The 27,512-nt window shown below is 24.7% G+C and overlaps 1 protein-coding gene across 3 annotated transcripts in view; it reads left to right on the top strand.

Annotated features, from left to right (window-relative positions):
* LOC129960470 (HEAT repeat-containing protein 5B-like) overlaps nucleotides 1–27,512 on the top strand; it is a 47,578-nt gene that overhangs the window by 9,319 nt on the left and 10,747 nt on the right. For 2 of the 3 annotated variants that reach the window (XM_056073949.1, XM_056073932.1), the window contains exons 11-30: nucleotides 2,098–2,209; nucleotides 2,589–2,741; nucleotides 3,716–3,815; nucleotides 7,304–7,413; nucleotides 8,270–8,433; nucleotides 8,893–8,925; nucleotides 10,966–11,040; nucleotides 11,256–11,462; nucleotides 13,002–13,070; nucleotides 14,330–14,451; nucleotides 16,034–16,193; nucleotides 18,904–19,093; nucleotides 20,756–20,925; nucleotides 21,044–21,362; nucleotides 21,934–22,170; nucleotides 23,284–23,384; nucleotides 25,499–25,576; nucleotides 25,974–26,042; nucleotides 26,428–26,601; nucleotides 26,862–27,027. In XM_056073949.1, coding sequence (XP_055929924.1) covers nucleotides 2,098–2,209; nucleotides 2,589–2,741; nucleotides 3,716–3,815; nucleotides 7,304–7,413; nucleotides 8,270–8,433; nucleotides 8,893–8,925; nucleotides 10,966–11,040; nucleotides 11,256–11,462; nucleotides 13,002–13,070; nucleotides 14,330–14,451; nucleotides 16,034–16,193; nucleotides 18,904–19,093; nucleotides 20,756–20,925; nucleotides 21,044–21,362; nucleotides 21,934–22,170; nucleotides 23,284–23,384; nucleotides 25,499–25,576; nucleotides 25,974–26,042; nucleotides 26,428–26,601; nucleotides 26,862–27,027 — 2,809 coding nt within the window. The remainder of the gene's footprint in view (nucleotides 1–2,097; nucleotides 2,210–2,588; nucleotides 2,742–3,715; nucleotides 3,816–7,303; nucleotides 7,414–8,269; nucleotides 8,434–8,892; nucleotides 8,926–10,965; nucleotides 11,041–11,255; nucleotides 11,463–13,001; nucleotides 13,071–14,329; nucleotides 14,452–16,033; nucleotides 16,194–18,903; nucleotides 19,094–20,755; nucleotides 20,926–21,043; nucleotides 21,363–21,933; nucleotides 22,171–23,283; nucleotides 23,385–25,498; nucleotides 25,577–25,973; nucleotides 26,043–26,427; nucleotides 26,602–26,861; nucleotides 27,028–27,512) is intronic. The other variant, XM_056073941.1, reaches the window with a different exon arrangement.

Raw genomic sequence — 27,512 nt, 5'->3', positions numbered from 1 at the left:
CCATCTGTTTAGTTTCAGAACTAAATTAAGCATTAATTTTTTCTTTTATTTTCTATATAATATGAACAGTTCCTACACTGATATATATGCGAATGTCTTGATTCAATATATCTGCCCAATAGATTAAACATTGCAGCCTAATTTTATTATCTGGTTTTATAGCTTATTTGGATTTTGTTCAACCATATTTGGATTTTATACATGTAAAAAAAAAAGAAAAAGAAGAAATTTTTTGATTTCTTCGATTTCTATTTTTTTATTCTAAAAGTTAGTTTTATTTTTTTAATTAAAAAATCAGTTCACTACTTTCTCTTTCAATAACCATTTGACTTTTAAGAATGTAAAGCAAGATCTTATGCTCTTTAGATAGTTCATCACATAAGAAAGCAAATAATCCTGAAATTAGTGACCTTCCATTTTGTGAAAATTATTATTTATTTTTTTATAGCACCTTGTACACCATCATTAAGTACAAATTGGTATACATCTCATTACAGTTGCATAACAAGGCATATATTTGATATGTGGTGTAATAGCAATTGTTTGAGATAATACACTTTTAGTAAAACCCAATGGCAACTAATAAATTCTTATTCTCCTTCATATAATTATTAATTATCTAAAATATTCTCTTTCTGATGGTTCATTCTGAAAGAGATTTATAGAATAACATATCTTCTTGAACTGTAGAATGCTTTAATGCTTGGGATTTGAAAGAGGGATTTTAATTAAGACATTACTTCCTCAGTATAAAATTATGCCACTGTCACAATTCATCATATCACAGAACTATCAAAGAATCACATGTTTTTAACTTCTAATTCACATGGTTTTAACTTTAAATTTTTAAATATATATTACTTTGTATTTTAAAGAAATGTCTGATCCTGTAGTTAAACAGTATTTGGATTGTGCTCTAAAGTGTTTTTTTAATTATTATTTTGTTGAAAATTGAATTCGATTCTTAAATCTTTTTAAATTTGAATGTTTTTATATGAGAAATACCAAAACCAAATCTCTTGGTTAATTAATCTCCTAATTAATTTTGTCAGATTAAAATTTGCAATATAAAACTATGCAAGACTAGCATTGCTCAAGAGCCCTTAGAGAGCTTAATTTGGTCCTGCTAAGACTAATTACAGATTCCAGTTTGAAGGTTACTGATGTAATTCATGCATTAAATTATAGTTTTTCCACTCAATTTTAAAAATAATTTTTTATTTCAAAGCATCGTTTTAAAAAAATCCTTGTAATTATATTTCATTTTATGTTGTATTGACAATAATTTGCTGTATAATTGTTCAGAAAAGCAATTTTGGTACAAGGAGATTAAAAATTTCTCTTTTTCTTTATAATTCATTTTTTATATATATTTAGCTTAATGCCTGTTATATATAACTTTGCCTATGTTCAGGTCAGTATTAAATTACAAATATTGTTCTCCTGATATTGGTACTTGTCAGTTGTAATGGTGACCAAAAAGTGCTGTGAAAATTTTTTGCCCATTTGGCAGTTTCAATCATCAATCTATATAGTGTTCTTTTAGCATATTCAAATATATTTTATAATTTGGTAAAAAATTTTCCTGATGCTTTTTGGTTGCCATTAAAATTGAATTGTACCTATATATTTATGTAAAAAAAAAAAAAAACACACAAAATAAAATAGATGCAAAAAATTTTTAGTTTTTTTCACATATGACAATTTTAATGTATAATAAATTCATATTAATTCATAATTTTAAAATAAAATGAAATTTATAAAAATTGTTTCTTATGTTTACTGTTTTAAGGTTTAAATAAACATTTAGAAATGTATAACTTCTTAGATTATTCTGTTGCTGTTGTGATAATATAAATAATCTGTAAAGATTAAATCATTGTATTCCATTGTGTTTTCATGAGAGTATTGTCATATTTCATGCTAACTAATTTTTTCAGTTTAGTAATGTTAAAAACTTATGTCTGTTTCTTCTTCTTCTTTTTTTTTTTTTTTTTTGTGTGTGTGTGTGTGTGTGTGTGTGTATTGTTACTGATGGTTTTTTGTTATTGTTGTTTGTTTGTTTTACAAAATTCAGTTTTTTCTTGTTTTTATTAGATGATATTCAATGTTGCTGAAGATTTATTGAGGAGTGCTTCTCAAAACAGTCGATTGTCTCTTCAAAGAACCCAAGCTGGATGGTTAATGATTGGATCTGTAATGACATTAGGTATTTTAATCATTTAAGCTGCTTTGCTATTACATTGTTTTTTCTGAAAGAAATGTTTTTGGCTGAATCTTAAATAAAGTTTATAGATTTTAAATTTGTATTTATTATAATTATCTATATATAGTTTGTTTTTATTTTTAAGTCATTAAACTGAAGTTTGAAGAATTGATATGAGATATTTTTAAAAGTTGTTTTATTGTTTAGTTTAAAAAACGAATATTTTATAAAATATAGATTTGAAATTTGATTTTATTAATAAAAATTAATCGATAAATTAAAAAAAATATTTTGCATAAATTTCCTAATTATGTCATTGAATTGACTTAATTTCCAATAATCTTTATTGATATTCAAATAAAAAATACTTTTATTTTTGTAGGTTCCTCTGTTGTCAAAGGTTTACTTCCAAGAATGATGTTGTTGTGGAAAAATTCATTTCCTAGGTCAAATAAAGAATTAGATCAAGAAAGACATAGAGGTGATGCTTTCACTTGGCAAGTGACTTTGGAAGGCAGAGCTGGAGCCTTAGCTGGTTAGTTTTTTGCATATGTTGTAATATGGTGTATTAAATTCAGTGAAAAATCAAATTTCTATCTACTTAGATTTACAGTGGTTGGGATTTTCAAAATAAAATCACATGATGTCCATTTGTTACATTATTAATTGTATTTAAACTGGTTAATTTTGTTAAAAGTTTTAAAATGTTATTTGCATGTTATGTATAAACACAAAAGAAGCATATACTTAGTATGTATTGAATATACATGTATTTTAGACATTTTGATATAATGAATAATGAATAAAACAACTTTCGAGTGATACTAAATTAGTATTGGTTCATTCAAAGCATTTTTTTTTAATCAAATCTTGTAATGTACAATTTTTTAAGTGAGTAAAATCATTAGTCATGAGAAATAGCACATAGTAATTGTATAATTTTTTAATGTTGTCAAATGTATCATTTGAAATTCGATCTCAATATGTTTTTAATTCCAATTTAATAGTCTACTATGAATGCAATTACTAAACTAATAAATTTTAGGTATATAAATTTATATGAGCTTCAAAATTTTTCTTATAACTTATTTTTAAAACATTGTGGAAAAGTATTTTTTCGTATTGATTTATTTGTCATATACTGAATAAGATACAAAGCTGCTGTAAAACCACAGATTTTGTTTCTAAATTATATATTATGATATGCAATTTAGTCCAAATTTTATCAATTACCTTTTACCGTTATTTTCAAGATTTGAACAATTAGAAATATTTATTGTAATTTTTTTCATTGAATTCTGTATTAAATTCTATTAGATATCATTTATCAATATTTTATGTAACTTTGTCACTTAAAAGACTTGTGTATAAGCATTTGCTGATTTATCTGAGACTATATAGCTTAATATATGAATATAGTATTAGTTCATGTAAATGAAATGTCTTGAAAAAATTTTATTGCATTCCATGTTATAATAATTCTTCCACTTTAAAAACTTTTCTGTTTAGCAATGGCAAGTTTCTTAATGCATTGCAAAGATCTTGTAACAGATGATGTAGTGCGTCGATTATTATCGCCAATTGAATCTGCTTTAGCCATGCTTGTCAAGTAAGTATTTATTAATAAAATACTTAGTATTTGTGTCAGTAGCAAACGATGGATGACATTACCCTTCTTTTTTAAATTCCCAAAACAAAGAGGAAGTTAAATTCCCATCCAGTTTCGTATAATTCAGAGTATGAGTGGAAAAATATATGTAAAACAAGTCATTTGAAAATCAAATAGTAATTCTTTGTCAAAATGTGTGCTTTAATGTCTTTGCACTGGTAGCCTCCCATCACCCATCCCTCCTGTTTTGCTTGTGTAAATAAAATTTTTAAATCATTTCATTTTGTATGTAATATCTAAATCCATCAAAAACTTAATAGCATTCTTTATAAAGATTTCAATATTTGTGTAAAAAGCCACAAAAAGTGTATACTTTCTTCACAGAGCGAAAATTTCCTAAAAATGCTTATTTCTGCATAAATTAATGGGCTAAAATGCTTATTTTATGTGACAATTAATTTGTGTGCTTAGTTACTAATTATAAATGTGACTTGCATATGTAGTTATAAAGTGCACATCTTCTTTACATTTTGTGATTGAAAACTGCTGTGAAGAGAGTATTGCCACTTGCTGCTTTAGTTCAGTAGCAAAGTGCATTTATTATGTGCCATCGCTTGTGAAGGGAAAGAAGTATTGTCCTCAAAATAGTTTCTCTTAGCATCCAGAAGTGGTTGAAGCAGAATTTCAAGGTTGTTTTCTGTTTTGGAAAGTTTTTTTTGTGAGCTGTACATTGGAATATAAATAAAAAAGAGAGAATATCTGCTAATGAATAAATTTTAATTAAAAATATTGCTAAATTATTCTTTTATAAATAAGTACGATAGTAACAATCCTCATATGCATATTTATTTAATTATTAAAGTTTAATCATTATTTTTCTGCCATTGTTGAATAAATTGTTAAAATAAGTAAGGAATACAACATATATTTTAAAATTTTATTTTTACTTAAAATTTTAGTTATTTCTATGTAAAAATTTATCCATATCAAGCAGAAAAAAAATCCTGTTATTTAATTAATTGGTAATTAAATTATTTGAAACCATAAATAAAATGTAAGTTATGTTAAAAGACATAATTGCACATTGTAGGATCGGTTATAGTACCCCTACAGCTAGAGTGCATAACCGCCACTGTTTATTATTTCATCAGTTGGTTATATTTCCTATTGGTTGCTCGGATCAGTAAAATTTTCAATGAAACAATTTGTATAACTTTCTCTTAGCAGTTTCCTCTGCAAAATCTTTTCTTAAACTGTCAAATTATGATTGAATATCATACTCTTACTATTTTATCGTATTATTTTAGATGCTTTATGCTGTTCTGTGCATTACACTAATTTTTGCACTGTGAATTACACTAATGTTTTATTTGTATCTTTATGTATCCAAATATATCATGAAAAATGTAGCAGCGTGTTTAAAGATAAACATATTTTTAAATTATTTCATCATTGCTTGATTGTTGTTCTTATTAAACCTTCACAATAAACCTAGAAAAATTTAAAAGCATTTATTAAAAAGCAAGCTTATACTGAAATCTACTTTATTAGTTTCTTTTTTTCATCCATAAGTTGCCTTTGGTGACCAGCTTGTTCACCAAGGATCTTGGATTTATTCATTTTAGATTTAACTTTATATAAATGATTTCATCAAATTATTATTAAAGTTGTATTATTTTGATTGTCTTACATGTGTTCTTTTCATTGTATGCAAACACTTTTTAATGAAGACCAGTATCTTATCATTATAGCACAATTAAAAGTGTAAATGTGCTGTTCATCTGTCTTCGAAATTCTGGGGGATTAATTTTATTTATCTAGTGTACTACAGAGATATTAAACAGAATCCTTTTTCTTTAGTTTTCAACAGTGGAAAAGAATAAAGGGATTAAATATTAGAATAAGCAGTGAAAATGGTTAGAATTTCAGATTAACAACGTAATATATTGTTAGAAATTAAGCAAAAAAAATATGTCGAAATTCAAAAATTTTTTGCATGATTATTAAATTAGAATCATTAAAAAAGATAATTTTTTAAATGATGTACCATTTATTTATAAGCAGTTATATTTTTGGACGTTAGTGAGGAAAATGCCAAAAATGAACTTAATTTTGTATTAAAATTTTAAAAAAGAAACTCTTAGGTGTCTACTTCTACCCTCCAAAGTATATATGTGTCAACTTTGGTAGCTGTAAATAAAACAGTCTGGCCTGAGGAGAACGTACACATTCATCCTTATTTTGTAAAGACAACAGAGATGTAAATGATACTGATATTAAATTGGATTCATTTTCTTAGTTTTTAATAGAGAAAAAATCATGTTATTAATATTTGATTAAACAATGAAAATAGTTTGGATTAATTCACAACAACAATGCATAATAAATTTAAGAATATTTTTAAAAATTAATCAAATCTAAATTACAGAATTTTGTGACTACTAAATTGATGAATCATTGCTTGATGCTTCATCATTATAGTGTTTGTTAATGTTACATTTCTTTACAAATGCTTTGTTTATTACTTTGTTTTTATTTATTTTTTCTGTGTTTAATTTCACACTTCTAATACGTGAAAAGTGTATAATAATAAATTTCCTGTTGATTAAAAAAGAAATTGTTGAATTCATGTAAAAAATCCACCAAGAATTTCTTTCTTTATAGTTGATTGTTTTCATTTAAAAATTTATTTAAAAAATTTCAGTTTTTTTTTTTTTTTTTTTTAAGAATGAGTTTTATTTTATTTCAATTTTGAACAGAAGATTTATTCAAGTTTGGTATAAGTGATTAAAAAAACTTTGTTTTAAATATTTTATCTTTAATATCTTGATTCAATGAGTAATTGAACTATTAATAAATTTTTGGAATGTTATCTACTTTTTTTTTGATATTTTATTAAAGGATAAAAATTTTTCTAAAAATGCAAATTTCCATACCAGAAATTATATTGATCTTTTATAATCTGATGATGCTTAAATGCATAATGCTAATATCTTCATAATGATATTGATAAAAACGTAATGTGAATAGTAAATAGGTGCAAATTGAAAGCTGAAATCAATTTATTATTATTAATTAATTAAACTTTTTATTTATTACAAAGCTTTCAAAAGGTTAAATTAAAAAGTTGCTGATAACTTTATTTGAGATTAAAAAAATTAGGGCTAATTTATTTTCTATAATTTTTTCCTTAAAACTTTTTTTCTGATTTGTTTGATTTGTTGTCTTAGGGACAGATGCCAGTCAGAGTGGCTGCTGTATCATTGCACATCTCTAACAGTAAAGGAAACCCAGTCACTTTTACTTCAATTTCTTTAATTTTTCTATTTAAATCATCAAAATACAAAATATTTTTCATTTTTTTAAAAAAATTCATTTAAGTTTGTTTTTTTATCAGTTAACTGCTTATAATGATTTTATTATGTTATTTTACTTTTATATTAATTTCTTCTTACAAGTATGATATTTTATTTTAATATATCTTTCAGTGTGGGACATGTATTTAAATCATATGGCCAACATTTGAAGGCATGCGCTGCCATGGTACGGATGAGAATGTATGAAGTTCTTTCTCTTCTACCTCCACGTTCTTATGAAGGTAAAAATACAATTATTGATTACTGTAAGCAAAATTTTTAATTTTGAAGGTATATTATTTAATGAAAACATAATATATCATGATCCTTATGGAGCTATAAAAATGTTTAATCATGCTTTATTTAGAGTCTAATATATATTAAAATGTTAAATAAGATATTTATTATGTATGTTAAAAAACTTGATTCTTTTTTTTTCTCTCCCTTTAAAAATGTGTTTTGAAGAATTGCTTTTGTCTTATATTTTTCAATGTTTAAAAGATAATTTTCTTTTCACTAGCATTTTTTTTCCCTTGTAAGCTAAATAAGTGTTATCTCCTATTTCTAATAAATGAAGTATGGATATTAAAAAAAATACATTTTCTTATTTTGCACATAATTATTTTTCACATTTTGTACATTCAGGCATTATATCAATGGCTTTGTTTGCTGGTTGCTATTTTTGAATTTAATTTTTGAACAGAAAAGATATTTTGTTTGGTGTCAGATCAAAAAGAGTGGTGAAAGCATATTTTTATCGAAATAACTATTTTTAATCTTGATTATTTTTTAACTTAAATCTAATATATATTTTAATTCATCTAAATTTATAGTGTAATGTGATGCAACTTTCATTACAATTTTCAATATAGCTTGATTATTTCAGTAATTTTTATCATAACATTTGCATGACAACATGTATAATAATTATAATAAAATTTATTCACATTTAAATAAAGGTATTCAGATCTGCAGAGCAGAAACATGTAGAAATAAATATTTGTGTGTTTTAAATAGATTATAATAAAATAGAGACATAATTTACTCTCTTTTCATTTAGTAATTTCTCAAATAATGAAAAATTTTATAATTTTACAGGAACATACAACAGTCTCCTAAGACTCCTAGTAGCAGAATTTACTTTGACTGAAAATCCAGCCAATACAACTACATCTTTGCTTCGCAGTCTATGTCATGCCAATGATAGCATTATACTTGGGTTTTGGTTACAAGATACTGATCATAAAGCTATTGAGGATCAAGTAAATTGAATAATCTTTTTCTCTACAGTTTTAAATGTGAAAAGTAACTTACTTTAAGTCTATGTTTGTGTAAATTTTATACATATAAATTGCTTCTTTTTTTAAAAACTTTAAATTTTCAAAAGAAAACATACTGTTATTAAAATATTATATTTTAAGTGCACTGATATTCAATGTAAAACAAGTTACCAATTATGAATATAGATAGTATTGAGACAACATTATTAAGTTGGGTTAATAGTTGCTGTACTTAAAATATCTCTTTGATAACTAAATTATTAATGATTTGGTATAGTTATATAATTTTTCTAGCTACACAAAGCCCAGAAATATTTTCTTTCAGTTTTTTTAAAATAGTTTTCTTAAAAATATGTATGTATAATTTTGGTTTATATTACATGTATGCATATATGATATGTAAAATTCTGTTGTATAAAATAGATGGTTTTCTTCTCATAGATGGAACCTAATCGAAAGCTGGATAGGGATAACGTGAGTATTTGATGTTGCTGGAGCCTTTTTTTTAATTCTGCCTTATCAAAGGCATTTCCAAGCATTTTAGCTTAAAAGCTTTCTTTCTTATTTTGATTTTTTTTAATTCTTCTATTGATTTAGCATGTTTTTTTAGTTTTTGGTTGCATTTTTGATGCAGTTCTTCAGTTTCTTTCATTTACATTTTTTCAGTTTTCTTTTCTTTTTGTTTGCTTTAATCATTTTCTGTCACTGCAATTTAGTTGACATTTTTCCTTTCTCATGGCTGTTTGCAGTTTTTATTTAACTGCTCTTTAATTTGGCCTCTCTGACATTATTCTTTATATGTACACAATTTTATGTTTTTTCTGAAATGAAATTGAATTTGTATATTTAATAAAGAATAGAAAAGAAGCAATAATTCTGTGTCACATATTTATTATATGATAACATACTGTCATTTTGCTGATGTTTTATGATACTAATTCAGCTTTGAGCTGTGCTTGAGTGATTAATTAATTCTTTTGCATTATACTTCAGTTCTTGCTGTTTTTGTTTTTTTTAATAATTCCAGCTGTCTTTTAATTTATATTTGTATACATTCTGCTTTTTTTTGAAATTGCCTTGCTAAATGTCATTCAGCATTAGAATATATTTAAAATCATACTTCCTATTCTTCTGTTAGATTAAAAGCTTGTAGAAGTGATTAATTTTTTTTCTTCTGTAGCATAATATTTCTAGAAAACTAGTTTAAGATGTACCTTATTCATAAAGAATAGATTGTGCACATTGTATAATGTTTATGCATATAAAGTTTATGCATATACTTTATAAATAGAAGAAATTAATAAACAAAACATCACTGGTTAACAGATATAGGTATCTGAACAGTATAAACTATAATGAAAAATTCAAAATTATTCAACAGTTTAATTCACTGAATTTAAGTATGGATTTTGAATAACTTATCTTACTTCTTTTTATCTGTACTGACAAATAGAATTGAACTTTACAGGTTCAAATTATTCAAGGTGCTTTAGAAAATTCATCAGCTTTGAAATTACATATTTTCTATTTTGTGCAACAAGATTGATTCCCATCTTCCAGTTGAAAATCACTGTATATATGATCAATAACTTTGCTGTAAAAATACATAAATTCACGACTATTGAAGAGCAATTTACAAACTTTGGCTGAATAGAGATGGATATTTTCAGTTATATGTAATAGATTTCATAGTATTAACAAACTTTTGATTAGCTATAGCAATATTATTCAGCTTAATTTGTAAGAAAAATCATAGCTTAAAGACCTTTGATTCTTTTTAAAATGAAATTTTACTTAGCATTTTTATTTAAATTACTTAATGAATAAATGTGTATTCAAGGAAAATAACTTTTCTTTATTATTTTAAATATTCATTCCTAATTACGTTCATTGCTTGCTACTGAAAGCATACTGAAAAAATTATAAATGAAATACAAGACCGAGTGCCCTACTATAAAATAAAACATGAAAGACAAGTGACATTTTATACTGCTTTCTGATCACTTGTTCATCCAAAATGGCTATTTAGATTCAGTATGACTAAACTTTTTTTTTATAGAATTTGAATATGAATATAATTTTTTTTAAACACAAAACACGTTATTTTCAGAATTCCAAAATGTATGGGAAAAATGTTTTTGGTTGTGTTTTATAGAATATGGAGTATAAACAATGGAAGAAGCAATTTGTTACCTGAAATTCAGCATTGCTTTCTAAATAATAGAACCGGATTATCTAAATTTTGAAATGGGACAAATTATCTTTCATTGATGCCTTCATGTTGCAATTTTAGACCAATTCTAGAGAATATAAGAGTGCAAAATAAGAGTATTTTTATATTCATTCTTAATTATGTATTATTTCTTAAGTTTCAGAACTTTTTTTATTATTAAGAATTTTTATTACATAAAATTTAATTTTTTTTAATTATCTTTATTCACATTGATGTAATACTTTTGTAACTGTGTTTTGCTAATATTGTAATTTGAGATTTATAATTAATTTTTTTCTTAGTTACAACCGAATAGTGCATCTGGTTCTGGATCTCTTGAACATGATCACACTGCATTATATAAAATTTTGAAAAAGGTAATTTTTTAAATGCATTGAAACCAGAATTTCTCTTCAAAATATTTCAAATTAAAGATAAAAGTTTTAATATCTTTTTTATCCTATTTTACTTGTACAAATATTTTAATAGATAAAAGCTAATTCCTTTTTATACACATAACACTGATATTTTATAATTCAGTTATAGAAATATTAATTTGAATATTTTTGCTTTCTATATTATTTTTTTAAAGGGAGAGTTTGTTCCTGATCCTTTGCCTCTGGGAGTTGCTGTTATAGATATGTCTGTAGTTCTGTTTGGCTTAGTCTTTCCTGTTGTTGCTTATAAACATAGACTGCAGATGCTGGATCATTTTTCTGAATGCATACGTCAAGCTAAGGCTACTCGACAAGAAGCAGTCCAAATAAATATTTTTACTGCTTTATTAAATGCACTCAAGGTATATTAAAGTTTTATTTTCCATTAGATATTTTATTGCCAAAAACATCATCTTATTAATTTGACTATGTACTGTGTTAATATTGTCTACTTTTCATAATTATATTTATCTTTAATTGAACATTGTCTACTAATTTGAAATTATAAGGATGTTTCAACATATAAATTTTTAAATTATTCATTTAATTTCAGTTAACTTTTTTTCATTTAATTAATTTTTTTTTAAAAATCAGATATAAGAAAATGTTATCAGTATAATATTGAAAAATAGTTCAGAATTTTTCATTAAAAAAAAACAAGTCAACAAGAAGAAAATTCACTTCTGGTGTTAATTATTATAAAATCTTTCAGAAACTCCTTGCTATCCTAAAGAGCTTACTTACATATTTTGTAATGACTGTTTAAGATAATGTGTTTTTTATTTAAACAGTTTAGCTACTTCTTATAATACTAGCTGCCTTTGGTGACCAGCTTATTGAATTTGTAAATTGTTAAGGCATAATTTTGAATGTATTTTTTAAATTTCCAAACTGAAAAGCATAAATTTAACTGAATCACTTTGCTACAAATTACTATGAATGCAAATTTATATATATATTACAAAAAAAAAAAAAAAGTAGAAGTGAAGATCTTATTTTGAAGTTAATGACTAAGAAAAGCATTTTTTTTCCCTCCTTATTTTAATATTGCCAGAAATGCATGATTAAACATGTGTGAAAGATTGTGTATTACATTTTAAAAATTTCTAATCTTTTTTCAAAAATGTGTAAAATGAAATTGATATCTTAAAAAGGTAATTTCTGGAATTTTAAGTTTTTAATAAGCAAAAGTTTTCAAATAATGAATTTTTGTGAAATAGTAGTTTTAAAAGATATGGACATCAATTTCCTTTGGCAAATCATAGCAATTACTCATCTGGTGACAGTTAAATTTACTTTTCTTTCTCTTCAAATTTTCTATGTGGCACCTACTTTTTAGTTTCTTTTACCTCTTCTTTTCTCTAACTGAATGTTGTTTTTAATGACACAGCTATTATACTCCATAGCATTTATAATAATGTTTTTGCAAATCATTAATTGAGTGCACTGGAAAAAACATTATGAAGTAATGCTTATATTTGACTGTTGCCTTTTGAAAAAAAAGTAATGAGTGATTTTTGTGCCATGTACAGTAGAATTTTTCATATATAGACATTTCAGAATCCTAATTTCTTCCATCTGAATGAAAAAAAAAATCAAGCACTTATAAATCAATATATTGTCAAGCATTATTTTTGAAAATTCCTCCACCTTGAAAATTTTTAATCAGTTAATTTTCATAGCAGTCTAAATCCTCTTTAATGTGCAATTTGATTTTTTTTTTATTTTCTTAACAATCTTAGTATTATCAGAATTTATACTAATTTTATATATTTGATTGATTGCTTAAATTTACTTTTAAAAATTTGAATTTTTTTTTAAAATTAAAATTGAAAGCGATTACTTTACAAAGTAATATTTTAGAAACAAGATTTTAAATTTTTTTTACAAATTTACCTTAGGCTCTTATTGAAACTAAATCAAGTTTGGGCTCTGAAGATGTCCGAAAAGCTGCTATTCGTTTGATGCTGGTAAGTAAGCATTCATTTGTAACTAGCTGATTGGGTTATCAGTTATTTTACTCGGAATATATGCCCTCTAGGTAGTTAAGTTATTAAATGTGTCATGCATAACTGTTTAAATGTCTGTATTACTACTTAATAAGATTGAAAAATATTAATTTAAAAACTGAAATAAATGTTAAAATTATTTATCTATATCACTTTTAAATTTAATTATTTAATATTATGTTCTTGGATGAAAATGATTTACCTATATATTTTTTAAATTAAAGCATTTTAATACTATAATTATTTTAATTAAGCATTTTAATATAAGTGTTCTTTAAATTGAATTTCTGTACTTGTCCAAATTTCACACTAGCAAAAGGAACAAAATTGTAATTTACCTATTTTACTTTAAAGGCAAATTATACCAAGAATGAAACCAAATATTATAAAAAGCTATCGGTATTCATCAAAGCAATTAAATTTGTGAAGGATAAAAATTTCTTTTCATTCTTTTGTACAGAACGAAATTAAATAATTACAGAACGAAACACAAAATACCCATTATCACATTATACATAAAAAAAATATCAATTTGAAGTTGGAAAAATATTTTCCTGGTGAAAACTTAATAAATAAAATAAAAATTTCTTCATCTAGTTCGCTTGAACTGAAAACGAATTTAAAAAAGTATATAACATCCAACTTCAGGAAAGTGAGGTATTCTTTTGGAATTTGCATGCCTGAAATAGGAATTTAATTAAGCACATTTTTAGTAATTGAAGGGGGGGGATTAAATTATTTGATGAAACAAGAAAGTTTATTTGCATTTCATTATAACAATGAAATATTGAGGTGCACATTATTACATTTTTTAAAAAAACTATTTTTAAAAATTTGTTAAAATATTAAAAAATTATATGACATATAATTTATATGTGTAAAGATGATAAAAAAAATATTTTGAATCATAATATCATTAGAAACATGAAAAATTTCTATATGTTGCTTAATTATTAAATTTGTAAAATTTAAGGTTGTGCTATGCCACTTTCCAAATATATTTGAGTCAAGTTTTGTAATTCTAGGTCCAAAGTTTTGCTCTGTAAACGTCCAACAGACATAAATATTTACCTTTATTGTTTGTAAGTTTTGCTGCAAAATAAATATTAAAAACTATTACTTTATTATTTCTTCTAAGTAAAAAAAATAATCATTATTAGGAATAATTTTTAAGCTATTGGATCTTTTAAATTTTTATTAATTATTTGTTTTTATTTAAGGTTTCATTGAATCACACAAATCCAATTCTTAGATGTGCTGCTGGAGAAGCTTTAGGAAGAATGGCGCAGGTGGTTGGAGACGGACGGTTTGTTGCTGAAATGGCACAGCATATGTTTGATAAGTATGGCTTTAGCTAGACATTTATATTAACATATGAAAAACTGAATCATCATTATTTCTTTTGTTTTATTAAATTAGAGTGAAAAAGAAAAAAGCATATCGATTTCAGTTTTTTTGTTGTTTTTTTTACTTTGTTATCATGAGCAAAATAACTGTGACTTATCTTATGTTCTCTCATAAATAGTATGTAATTAATTTTAAATACATTGAATGTTTGAGAGATCCAAATATGTTTAGTTTTAAAGAGCTGTAGTTATTAGCTATGTAGCTGTAGTTTTTTGCTATTCTCCTTTGGCAGCCATCTGGTCCATCAGCAATATTGATTATTTTTAATTTCAGTAATAGTTAAGCTATATCTATCAGTAATTTAGATATAACTTAACATACCAAGACATTAAAGATGAGTTACTTTAACTGAAATGATATATAATGTTAAATTGTGTCCATGAAACTTTCTAATGAAATCTAGTTGCTAGTAAATGTGCCATTCATCTATTTTATAAATTTTGTGGTGTTGTAATTTTGCTTTTTTTTTTCCTTGTAAATTACGCAGGTACTTGAAAAAAATAATATTTTTCTAACTTTTAACAATAGATGAAAATTCATGTTATTAAATAGTTGATAAAACATGGAAGAAAAATTTGAATTTCAGGACAGCCATGTAATCTGTTGTTGAAAATTAAAATAGGAAATATTTTCAAAAAATTGCTGAATTTTTCATGATTATTAAATTAGTATAATTATAAAGAAATTTTTGTAAGTTTTAAAACTTTGTAAAAAAAATTTCTGTAATAGTATTTTGAAAAATTATTGATGGAAAATGCCAAAATTTAGCTTAATTTTTAATTAATAAGACTTCTACTTAACATTTCAAAACAGTCACCCCAAGATACACATTCTCACTCTTTAAGATACGTATATACTAGCCAAATTTGGTATTCTCAGGTCAAATGATTTGGTTTATAATGTGTCAAAATACACACATTCATCTTTATTAGTAGTAGATAAATGGATTTTCAAATATTAATGCTTTAAGACACATGAAGCTAATTATTTTGAATATAAACTCTTTTTATTCAGTGCTACTTTCATTTAGTACGTATCGTACGCATTATAATAAATCAAAATATATTTTATTTGGTATTGGTGAATAATATGCAAATATGATTAACATTCCACCTAAAATTGTAAAAATTATATGTACATTAATATGGAAGAAAAATTATAAAGCAAAATCACAATTTCACTTATTTAGATTTATAAGCTATTATAGAAAGAATATTAAAAATATAAGAGTATTTAAGACTATGAAATCCTGGATTGGTACATTTTTATTTATGTATCCAGAAAAGTTTATTAATAAAATAGTGCATTAAATTTAAAAAAAATACTATCCATACATTTTAATGCTATTGTAAAATTCATGATATAATAAAGATTTTAGGAATCGACAGATCCTTTTATTTCTGCAAAGTTTTAATAATTGTTAAATTTTGTTATTATAGAATAATAAATTGTTGAATAAGAATGTATGTATTACTCTAAGGCATTATTGCGATAATTTTTTTTAAATTTATTTCTAGGCTTAAAACTGCCCGGGATGCTGCATCTCGAACAGGACATTCTTTGGCTTTGGGTTGCTTGCATCGTTATGTTGGTGGAATGGGAACTGGTCAGCATTTGAACACAAGTGTTAGCATACTTTTAGCATTAGCTCAAGATATTAATGCACCAATTGTTCAGGTAAGCATGTTTTTTTTTTTGTAAGGTTCTAAACACTTAAAAAAAATTGCTATTTTTATGTGTGTGTGCATTAGTAGTTTAAAACATAAAGTATAACAAATTATAAAATAAATTTTACTTTTTGAAATTAGGCATACTGAAACAAAATAAGACATATACAAAATTTTAAAACTACTCTTTTCATCACATCTGTGTTTATATTTTGTGGAAACATGATATCAATGCCTTGTCTGCCTTAATGCATAGAGGTTCTAATGAAATTCCCATTATACAGAATGATCGTAGTTAAAGAATAGAGGTTTAGATCTCATTTACAAAACAGATACTAAAACAAATACAATATCATTTTGTATGCATATTATTTTGACATGATGAATTTATCTAAAAGGCAGACGAGAAAATATTCACACTTTCACTTTATAACTACAGTGGTACTAAATTTTGGCAATAAAGCAGGATTAAAAACTGAAAAAAGATGGGATGTTTTATAGGATTGATTAATATTAAATAGATTTTTTTAACATGAAAATATTTTTAGCAATTATATTTATAACTTTTATAAATTTTCTTTTGCAACAAAAGTTGTGCTAGGGTAATTTATGTAAATTTTTAAGCACTTGATCATAATCCTTGTGAATTTTGTTTATGGGACCATTTGCAATGGCTTATGTATTCTATAAATGTCGATAATTAAGTCATGTTGAAGGATTGTATATTGTTATGTCTGAGCAATCAATAGAGTCATGCTATATTCTGCTATCAATCATGTCATTTTTAGAATAATTGTGGCACAGCAAATTTAGAGAATAATATTAAACATATTTTGCAAAATATTTTATGTTATAAAAGAAATAAAATTTTAAAAGATAACCTTTGAATAGTAAAATCAACAAGTGTGTAAAATCGCAAATGTGTCAAATGTTAAAAGTGAAACGTAAGTTTTGAATTTATTTGTATTGAAATTTACTTTAAATTTTATTAATAAGTGTTCCTTTTTAGCTGTTGTGCCAGTATTACTACTACAATTCAGCTTACAATCGTACTTTTACTCCTAAAAGCCAAAAAAAAAAAAAAAAAAAAAACTTTTTTTTTTCCCTCTCTCTCTATCACTTTTAGCATTGCATTTGGCCTTTGTAACTCAACTCTGAACACATATACATTAAGTAAAGCCTACAATTAAAGTTAAAAAAAAAATTAATGCTAGCTAAGCAATTATGATCAGTAATATCTAAAGAATGCAAAATTTGGTGTCTGCATTTGTAAAGTATTTCTGATATTATCTTTAAATATCTCCTTTCGCCTGATTTCATAACTGTTGGTGGTGATTTAAACTTTCAGAATTCTTTTATTATTTTATATATTTTTTCCATACCTTCCTATACTAAACTGACCATTGTACAGTTGTCAATGGTAAACTTCTGTTTATACCCATCTCTTAATCCCCAAAGAACATGCATACTTTGCATGATAGTTTTTTTTGCAACTATCATGCATATCATCTTTTACATTTTATATTTAAAACTTTTTAGAATTTAAAAAATTGTTATTCATGTATGATTTTATTGTTTGATAAATATAGACTTACTAGCTGTCTTTAGAAAACAATTTGTTCATCAGGATTATTTGTTGTGCTTAGTTTCAATTAAGCACTTTATGCTAACTTATAATTATTAGCAAATTTTAAATTTAAATTAAACTTTATTTTATTAATTTTATACTTGCCCTGTTTATTGTTTTTGTCGTTATTGTTTATTCTTTGAATTTTAAAGCTTCTCTTATCTACATTATCTAAGAAAAATTGTCTTAAATGATTTTTTAACTTTCTTTGTCTTCATAAAAATGTATATTTGATTCCAGCATTAAATTGGAATGTCATAGTTAGAGTTATATGTGAGCACATCTAACAGTAATTGGAATCATGTTGATAAAAAAAAAATATTTAAAAAATAGGCAGTGTAGTCATTTAGCATACTGATTGTATTTCTTCTCAATGTGCCTAATGTCTTAGTGGCTTTGAGTTCTAGATTTCATAAAAACTTTAATGAAATTATTTAAGGAATCAAATTTATTGTAACATTTCAAAGAGAATATGAACATATTCTTTTAAAGTATATGTGTATGAAAATATTTCATTCTGTAACTTTTAACAGTGGAGAGGAAAACATGATAAAATATTTCTACAACAATAAAAATGATTTGAATTCATTCTAATATTACAATTAAAAATATGGTTGTTATTTATCCATAAACGTATTTTTTTTTTTAAAAAAAGCTAAAAATTAAAGAAAACATTGCATAAACTATAAAATTAATATTATTGAAAAATGAGTTTTAGAGGGTGCTGAAATAATCTGGGTGCAGCAGTAATTTTGTAGGTTATTAATTAAATATTTTAAAATTTTCATTTGATTTTTTTATTAATTAAAATTAATTTTTTAAATCACTTTAAAAATACATTTTTATCCTCCAAAGTATAATATGTGAAATTTGATGGCTCCATGTTCAGTAGTTTGGCTTCTAAAGTACTTAAAGATTGGCATATACACAATAAGTGTAGATATTTATTGCTAAAATATGTATGTGTATACTTTTCTTATATTTGCATTTTCATTAAGTGCATTATTAAATAATTATATGTGATTAATTTTTAATGAATAATAAATTATGATTTTCTTTCTATTTATGTGTATTTCCCATCCTCTCCATAAAGCTGTGGGCTTTGCATGCTTTGTCAATGATTGCTGATTCTGGTGGACCCATGTTTAGATCATATGTTGAGCCAACTCTGTCCATTGTTTTAAAACTACTCTTACACATGGCTCCAACTCATATTGATGTTCATCAATGCATTGGGAAATGTTTAACTGCTCTGATCACTACAGTTGGACCAGAATTACAAGGTGATAATCTAGAAATCAATTGTATTTGCAATTCAGCTTCAATAAATTTATTTTCACCAAAATATTAATTTCTTTTCTTAATATTAATTTATCTTAATGATTTTCTTTAAAAATATTATAAAATAAAAAAAATGAAGAAAATACTTTTTATTATGAAAAGAGCATAGTTAAAAGGAATTTTTTCTTAAATAAAAAAAAAAATTAAGATTTCCAATCTTAAGAAATACACTGGAATACATTGGAAAACATTTGGTTTTAGATGAATGGGGGAAAAATTGTAATAGAGCGAAAAAAATTTCAAATAAAAAAAATGTAGGCAAGCAAAGGCTGCAATCCAATCTTAAAGTGACAAAAAGAATAAGAAAGGTATAAGTATTAAAGAATTACTAAATAACTCAAGATCAAAAAAAGTGAAAATTGAATATCCGTTTCTACCACTGCAGATATCTGCAAGCAAATTAGTTGTAAAAGTAAAGAGATTCAATTCACTGCAGAAATCAATTAGTCTTAGGCTTTAACAGAAGCAATTTTAAATATCTTTCAATTCACTTTATTAAATATAAATTAAATGTGTTGATTTGCATTTGTCTCTAGTATTTTTCTCTTCATTCTGTCAAGCACTGGTCAATAATAAGTATAGGAATTCTTGTGGGGTAGTTTTTTTAATAAATTTTGTTTCAGCTAACATTTGAATGTATTTGTAAAATGAACCCCCAATAGTAGATGTGAAATTAGTATCTATTAGTAAACCAAGCAATTGCTGTTTGTAAGGGTGTTTGTATTGTTATCTTATAACCCACTTTAAACTGCAAATTTTACCTCACTAAATGTAAGAGGATCATAAAAAGCATTCTCCTCTTCTTAATGCTCTTTGTTTAAATAGAAATAATAAGCAAGAAATAAAATAACATTTTAAGGTCAATAATGGAAAAATTTTATATAAATTTATCATTATTAATTTTGTATCAGAAATATCTAATTTTATGATCTTTAAATTGAAAAAAAAATATTCTTGATTTCTCCACCCATTTATTTTTTTAATAAAAGTGGGAACCTTATCTCTATGTACGTCAACTTTTATAGGAAGGACTGTTGAAGTTAAAACTACTGGATTTGCCAAAGATTTAATATTTTAGATCGTAGTGAAATGCATGTTGAAGAATTTTCCTAACTGAGATAATAATTTATAAAAAATAAAATGACATTAATATTTTTCATGATAATTTCTGAATAATAATTGAATGAAAACAGTATTAGCACCATTTCAAAATTCTTAAAATGTTCCTTTCTAATTATTATTGTTGGGCTGGATTATTATTATTTGATACATTTTAACAAATGTTTTTAAATAAATTTTAGTATAATTTGCAAAAAAGGCACTTTGGTGATATGATGAAATTCTCAATATTTTCTTCAAAATTTGAATTATAAAGCTAAAGAAAGAGGTAACGTAAAATAGGGTATTTATACCATTGACCATTCAATTCAAATCAAATATTTTCTTTTGAATTTATTATTGATATGTTGCATGCAACACATTCTTTTTTAAATAATATATTTTTCTGTTAAAATTAAATTGTTTTTCTTAATAGTTTTTTTTTTTTTCCCCTTTGTCAACTTACTATGTAGGTATGTCATTCACTTTTTCTTATTTATTTATAGGTAACTCCTTATCAGTGTGCACTACAAGATCATCCTTTTTAGTTGCTTGTGCTATTATGCAAGATCATAGTGATCCTCTTGTGCAGGCAGAAGCCATATCTTGTTTGCAACAGCTTCATATGTTTGCACCTCGTCATGTTAATTTAACAAATCTTGTGCCAACTCTTTGTGTAAGTTCCAAATATTCATATTCTTCAAAATGACATGCAAATTACTTGAATGATATTTTTTGGCTATTCTGTAATTGATGCTTTAAATGATAATGAAATATTAAAACATTTGTTATAGTCTGCCTTGCACAGCTCACATCTTCTTTTAAGACGAGCAGCAGTGGCTTGTTTAAGACAACTTGCACAGAGAGAGGCTTCTGAAATTAGTGCACATGCCATATCCTGGGCCAAAGAAAATAGTTCCTTGCCAAATGGGGCAAAAGATACTCTATGTGTGAATGGTCTTGAAGGAGCAATATTTTCTATGTTGGATACTGAGACTGATATCCGTTTAGTTTCTGATGCTCATGACACTCTGACAAGTATGCTACAAACTCTGGCTGAAGAAAATGTTGGACACTGGTTACAACTATGCAAAAGTGTTTTGACTGCTACAGGTAATTGCATTGACTTCCCAATTTAAATATAAAGTTATGCTTATTATTGGGTATATATTTCAAATATCCAATGCAGCAGTTTTAAAATTTGATCATACTTCTTTTCCTTCTCTTACTTAATGAAAAAGAATTTATCCATAAAGATAAATCATGAAATGAAATTCTGAATCTAATTAATATTTTTATTACAAACAATTTTGATTTTTTAATGCAATATTTTTATTTCAGTCATTTAAACATCATAAATTTGATTCTTTTCATTCAATGTCTTCTCATTCTTTGAAATATTATATTATTTTTTTTCTATTCTTTAATTATTGAATGTTCCTTTCTTTATTTCATTTTATATTTTAAGCAATACTTTGTATAATAAATTAGAATAATCTATGTTCAGAATGTGTGAAAAAGCTAGATTGAGAATTTATTCTGTATGTTTGTTTAATATAAAATTTATATTTATTTCTTTTGCTTTAATTCAATAAATTTCATTTTATTCATTCACTATTCATGATTCTCACTGTTTTTATGAGTTAAAATTTGCATTCAGTTATCCAATTTTTATTTTTATTAGAATTGATTTCAAAGCCTGAAAAGGATGATACTAGTGAAGTTGACAATGATGTGGATGCTGATGATGAAGCTAGATTTAAGGCCAGTGATGACAGTTCCCATACGAATGTTTCCCCTAGATGGTCAACTCGGGTATTTGCTGCTGAATCACTTCAACGAATAATACATGCTTGTGAAGGGAAAGCTGTTCATTTTGATTTAGGCTTAGCTAGAGAAAGTAAACTTGCTACCAGAGGAGGTATGTATTTCTGCATAATATTTTAAATAATAACAAAAACATTTTTTGTTGTATGCAATGCTATTTATTAAAATACTATATCATTCAGCAATGATTTTTTACCTCATAATTATCTTATTTATTTTTTGTTCATATTTATATATTGATTCATTAATGATGTTGAATATTGATTTAAAACATTTGCTATATTATTATAACATTTATTTTAAAATAGCTGTTTTTTTTTTTTAACAAATTATGCATTTTTTTTTATTATTATTATTTTTTAGCAAATTGTTTTCCACTGAAACATGAATGTTCTTCTATGAACTATTCTTTAATTGTTATAATAAAATTTTGATTTGCTATTTATTTATATCTGTATAGTTAAAATTTGCTGTGATTTTTTTTATTACATTTTATATTACAATGTTTTCTTGCTTGATATGTACTTATTTTCCCAATGGCTATCAGGTAAGTGCTCACTTTTCTTCAAAAGTGAAACTGAAGTTAGAAATTGAAAAATATTGTATGTTTAGTTTAATGAAATAATGATTTATTTCAAAACATAAAATTTTATATCTTTTTTTAAATACATCAAAAGAAAAGCTACAACATAAGTAGCTCTTTTACTAAATGCCTATTTTATAAACATTTTTTTATTTTTAAAAAAGAATATTACTTGATATATTGTATTTGTTTTCCCAACTTTTTAATAACTGAACTGTATTTGTCTTCAACAAAAATATTATTTCTTGGAAAAGATTGCTAATTTGAGATTGATTATAAGATGAACTCTGTAATTTTATTATTCATTTTTAACTTACAATTATACAACTTTTACAATAAATTATTTGGAACTGGATATAGATTAGTACTTATTTAGGATTATTGAGAATGCTATAATTTTATTGAGATAATTGTGCATTTAATTCCTATTTTGTTTTGAATTAAAATAAAATGTATGCAATTTCTTTTGAAGTAAAATATTTTTTTTTTTTTTTTTTGTGGTTTAATATTTTTTTTAAATACATCAAATATTTCATTAAAGTTGATTGTTTTACTGTCTCATTTATAATATTAATAATTGTTTCATAATGGTGATGTAGTTTATTCTTATATTTTGCATTCCAGATTTCCTTGTTCTACATTTATCTGATTTAATAAGAATGGCATTTATGGCTGCAACTTCTGATAGTGATCCGCTTCGAATAGAAGGACTTAAAGCTTTAGAAGTATATATTTTGCTTATTCTTTATTCTTCATATTTTTATTCAAGGATAAGATTTTGGATATCTATGTAGTCTATACTAATAATAAAGCTCAATGTGCGTGTGCGTGCACACGCTCTCTACAGGCCAGACCTTTCGACTTACAGTTACCAAATTTGGCACGTGTAGACCTTGGTGGCCAAGAATGGGTATCTAAGAGTGCTTTTTTAAAAATTTTAATTATAATTTTAATTAATTAAAAATTAAGCAACATTTTGGTGTCCTTCCGCTATAACATCAGAAAATATTACAGCACAAAATTGATTTTTACATCGCATTTAAGTTTCAAAAATAATCTTTTCAATGATACCAATGTTTTAACAAGCAAATTAAATTTCTATTTTTAATGAATTTTTAAAAATAATTTAATCATATTTTTCAACAATATATTTCACACAAAATAAAAATAAAATTTAAACTACATGAGCACGTTTGATGCTAATAGGAAAAATATTAGCTTTTATCAATGTGTTGCCATCATATTGAGAAAAGCTCAAATTTTTTTAAAAAGTTAACTATCATTCCAAATTAAATAAATAAAAATGTAATTTTCAGTATGTGTCTGTATGAAATTAAATAAATATAAAATATGATATTTTTTGAAAAATAAATGTAAGGAAAATTTTTTATGATCTTTCACAATAACTATATTATTAATTCAATGAAACAGTTTTATTTAAGTCAAACATGGTATAATATATTCAGGATATCCTCTCTAATCAGGGCCCAACAGCTAATTTGCAAACCTTTAGTAATAGACATGCATCTGCTAACAAAATTGTCTAAATGAAATAAATAATTTTATGTAACTTGAATCAATAAATGCTTAGTTGAATTACGAATTCTAAATTTTACATCTATCCTCTGTCCTGTGAATCATATTTAACAAAACATACTTTAGATGCTAATATCTCAAATGAAAAAACTCTGTCAATAAAGCTGTCCAATTTATGAAAATTTCCACATCTCTATTCTATGAAAATGGACGATTTTAGATCACTTCATTGACCATTTCAAAGAAGTCAATCATCTCCCAGGATTTCTCAAGGGAGATTGGCCTAGATTATGAAAAAATGTTGGTTGTTCTTATATTCTAATATTGAAAACTTAATAAACCGTTCAGATTTAATCGCAGAAGATAGAAACGTTAATTTATTTATTTAAAAGTGTTAGTGTCAAGAATATTTTGCATAATATGATTTCTTAGGACCAAAGGACTCTAAAACTTCATAATTTTTTTAATATATCTATAAATTGAAAAAAAGATATTATTATCGACAGCATTCATATCCTTTTAAAAATAAATACTAAAAACTGAATTTTTTATTGAATCCGTGAATTTTTGTTGAATAATTTTTTGAGATTTTATAAACTATGAAAATTAGTAGTGCACATAAGACTTCAATGCAGAACGACTTAGCTTTCAGTTCACATATTTTTTTAAAAGACACCAAGAAAAAAAAACTTCTTTAAATTAATTGCAGTTTCAATATTTCCATATTAATTTAAAATTGAATTTTACGGGCACTGATAGAAAATTAGAGAGATGTGTAGTACAATGAACAGAATGTCTTAAGGCTTACATAATAGTATAGTTACTTGACTACAAAAATTTGAAGCTTAAAAACATTTTGCTGAAAAACCTATTATGACACCAAGTTACATAAAATATTAATTGAACATTTTAGTGAGCATTAATACTAGCAAACAGCTGGTGGCCAAAGGTGGCTGGGATTTAATAAATGAGAACCCCCTTCATAAATAAATTATCTAATATTTTTATTACAACTGAAATAAGTATAAAAGGTAATTTGTCCTTCTTAATTGATTAGTTATAACAAGAAAGTAAAAGTATTAGTGACAACAAAATCTGAAAAATGTTTTCTATTGGTCATTTAAATTCCAGATGCTTTATTTTAGAATTATTAATAAAATTAATACAGCACTGAAACTATATCTAATGCCATTAGAACATTGAAGTTATGTAATATACACAATTCTTAATTTTCAGATAATAATTCATTCTTTAAGTGAATAATTATCTTACAATAATAAAAAATTCAAATCTTGTTCTACAGATAATCATCAGCAAGTTTTCAAAAGTTCCAGAACCAGAATTCCCTGATCATGTAATTTTAGAACAATATCAAGCACAAGTAAGTTTTGTTTTTAACTACTGGGAAAAAGCAGAGAATATATTAATTTATTTAAATAAGATGTTGCAATGGTTTATAGAAATATAAAGCATTATATAATACTACTATTATTATAATAGTGCTGCAACAGTATATTACTTTTAAAAAATGATGAGTATTTTTTTGGAATCTAATGTTTAGAAAAATAATTTGTAGATATGGATAAATTTTTATGTTATGAAATTGCAATTATCAATATATTTTTTTTCATTTAAGAAGATATAAATATTCTCTTTATCTTGATTATTTCATCTTCATTAATGGTTTATTCTTTGTTGAAAATTATTGGTTATTTTTATAGCTGACTTAATTTACATATTAGATATCACTGAATTAATTCGTTTCACTGTATTTATAGGTTGGTGCTGCACTGAGACCTGCATTTTCTCCAGAAACTCCTTCTCATATTACTGCATTTGCATGCCAGGTATATTGTTTTAATCAATGACTGCATTTTGTTTTATTATTTCATAAATCTGTTTTATTTAAGATTTTATACAAGGCATTAGTTTATATCACACAGCTAGAAACATTAGGTTATTAAAAACTCATAAATATACTTTTATTTCCTATATATAAAATATTGATGCAATAAGGTTAAAGAGTTACATATTGCAAATATTATACGAAATTTAGTGAAGTGTAATAGTTGAATGAAACTCGGAATTTTATGATATATTATTTCCTATTCAACTTTAAAATGCGCTAAAAAATTGTGTGCCTAAATTTATATTTAGCAGTTGTAATTTATGTTTTTTATTATCTCTCATGGAAATACTTTATTGAAATAATTGTGATGGAATCTTTTCCAGGTATGTAGTGCATGGATCGGGTGTGGTGTTGCTAGAGACTTAAATGATTTGCGACGTGTGCATCAGCTGCTGGTTTCTTCTCTTGAAAAACTTCACAAAGGATCTAATTCTTTAGTATATAATGAAAGCGCTTCCACTATGGAAAAGCTTGCTATTCTGAAAGCATGGGCTGAAGTGAGCATGTTTTGCTTTAAAAATTTTAACTGTCAATTTATTTTTTAGTAACAAATATATTATAATTTTGAAAAATGTAACATGTTCAAAACTGTAATTATAATTTCAATATATTATAAGAAAATTAAAATTACTTTATAATACTTGAATGGCATAAGTCTTTTTTGAATTATATACACAATGCATTTTATTTTTATTTTTTTATTTATTTTTTTTTGTTTGTTTTCTATTACAATAAAATTTAAAAATTTATTTTCTAGGTATATGTAGTGGCAATGAATAACAAAGAAAATGAAGCTCAAAAAAGTGATGCAAATAAAGATGATCAGGAAAGTCTGTTAAAACTAGTTGCTCCAGAACTTTCTCTTTTAAGCACTTATTGGTTGGCCTTTCTGAAAGATTATGCTCTGTTATCTTTACCACCTGGTGAGTTTGATTCTTATAACTTTGAATTAGTTTTCTAATTACTAATAGTATATGAATTGTAGTAGTAGATTCGTAGCATATTGACTGTAGTAGAAATATATACTGATCTATTAAATAAATTTTTGCTTTTAAATATTTTCCTATTTTATGGCTGTATGTTTTATATCTTTGAAATCCTGCTTTAAGAGTTAAATTTTATCATTTTTACCTATATACTTAAGTATATTTATTAATTTTTATGAAGTTTTCAAATAATGTGTAATAATTATTTCATACAAAACATAAAAATTGATTAAGGTTTAAAACATTAGTCAATCATTTTGCTTAAATAGTTTGTGCACTAATGTAGAAGAATTTACTATATGTGAAAATCGTGTTTTTTAAAATGTTGATTAATTAAATAGATATTTATAGATTAAAAAAAATTGAATTTATAAAATTTTGTTATAATCCAGAATAAAATTTGAATTTATTTCAGCTTCTCT

The sequence above is a fragment of the Argiope bruennichi genome, chromosome 2 (assembly GCF_947563725.1).
Source record: "Argiope bruennichi chromosome 2, qqArgBrue1.1, whole genome shotgun sequence".
In the NCBI taxonomy this organism is placed as follows: Eukaryota; Metazoa; Arthropoda; class Arachnida; order Araneae; family Araneidae; genus Argiope; species Argiope bruennichi.
Note: the sequence above shows the minus strand (reverse complement) of the source record. Positions and strands in the feature narration are given on the sequence as shown.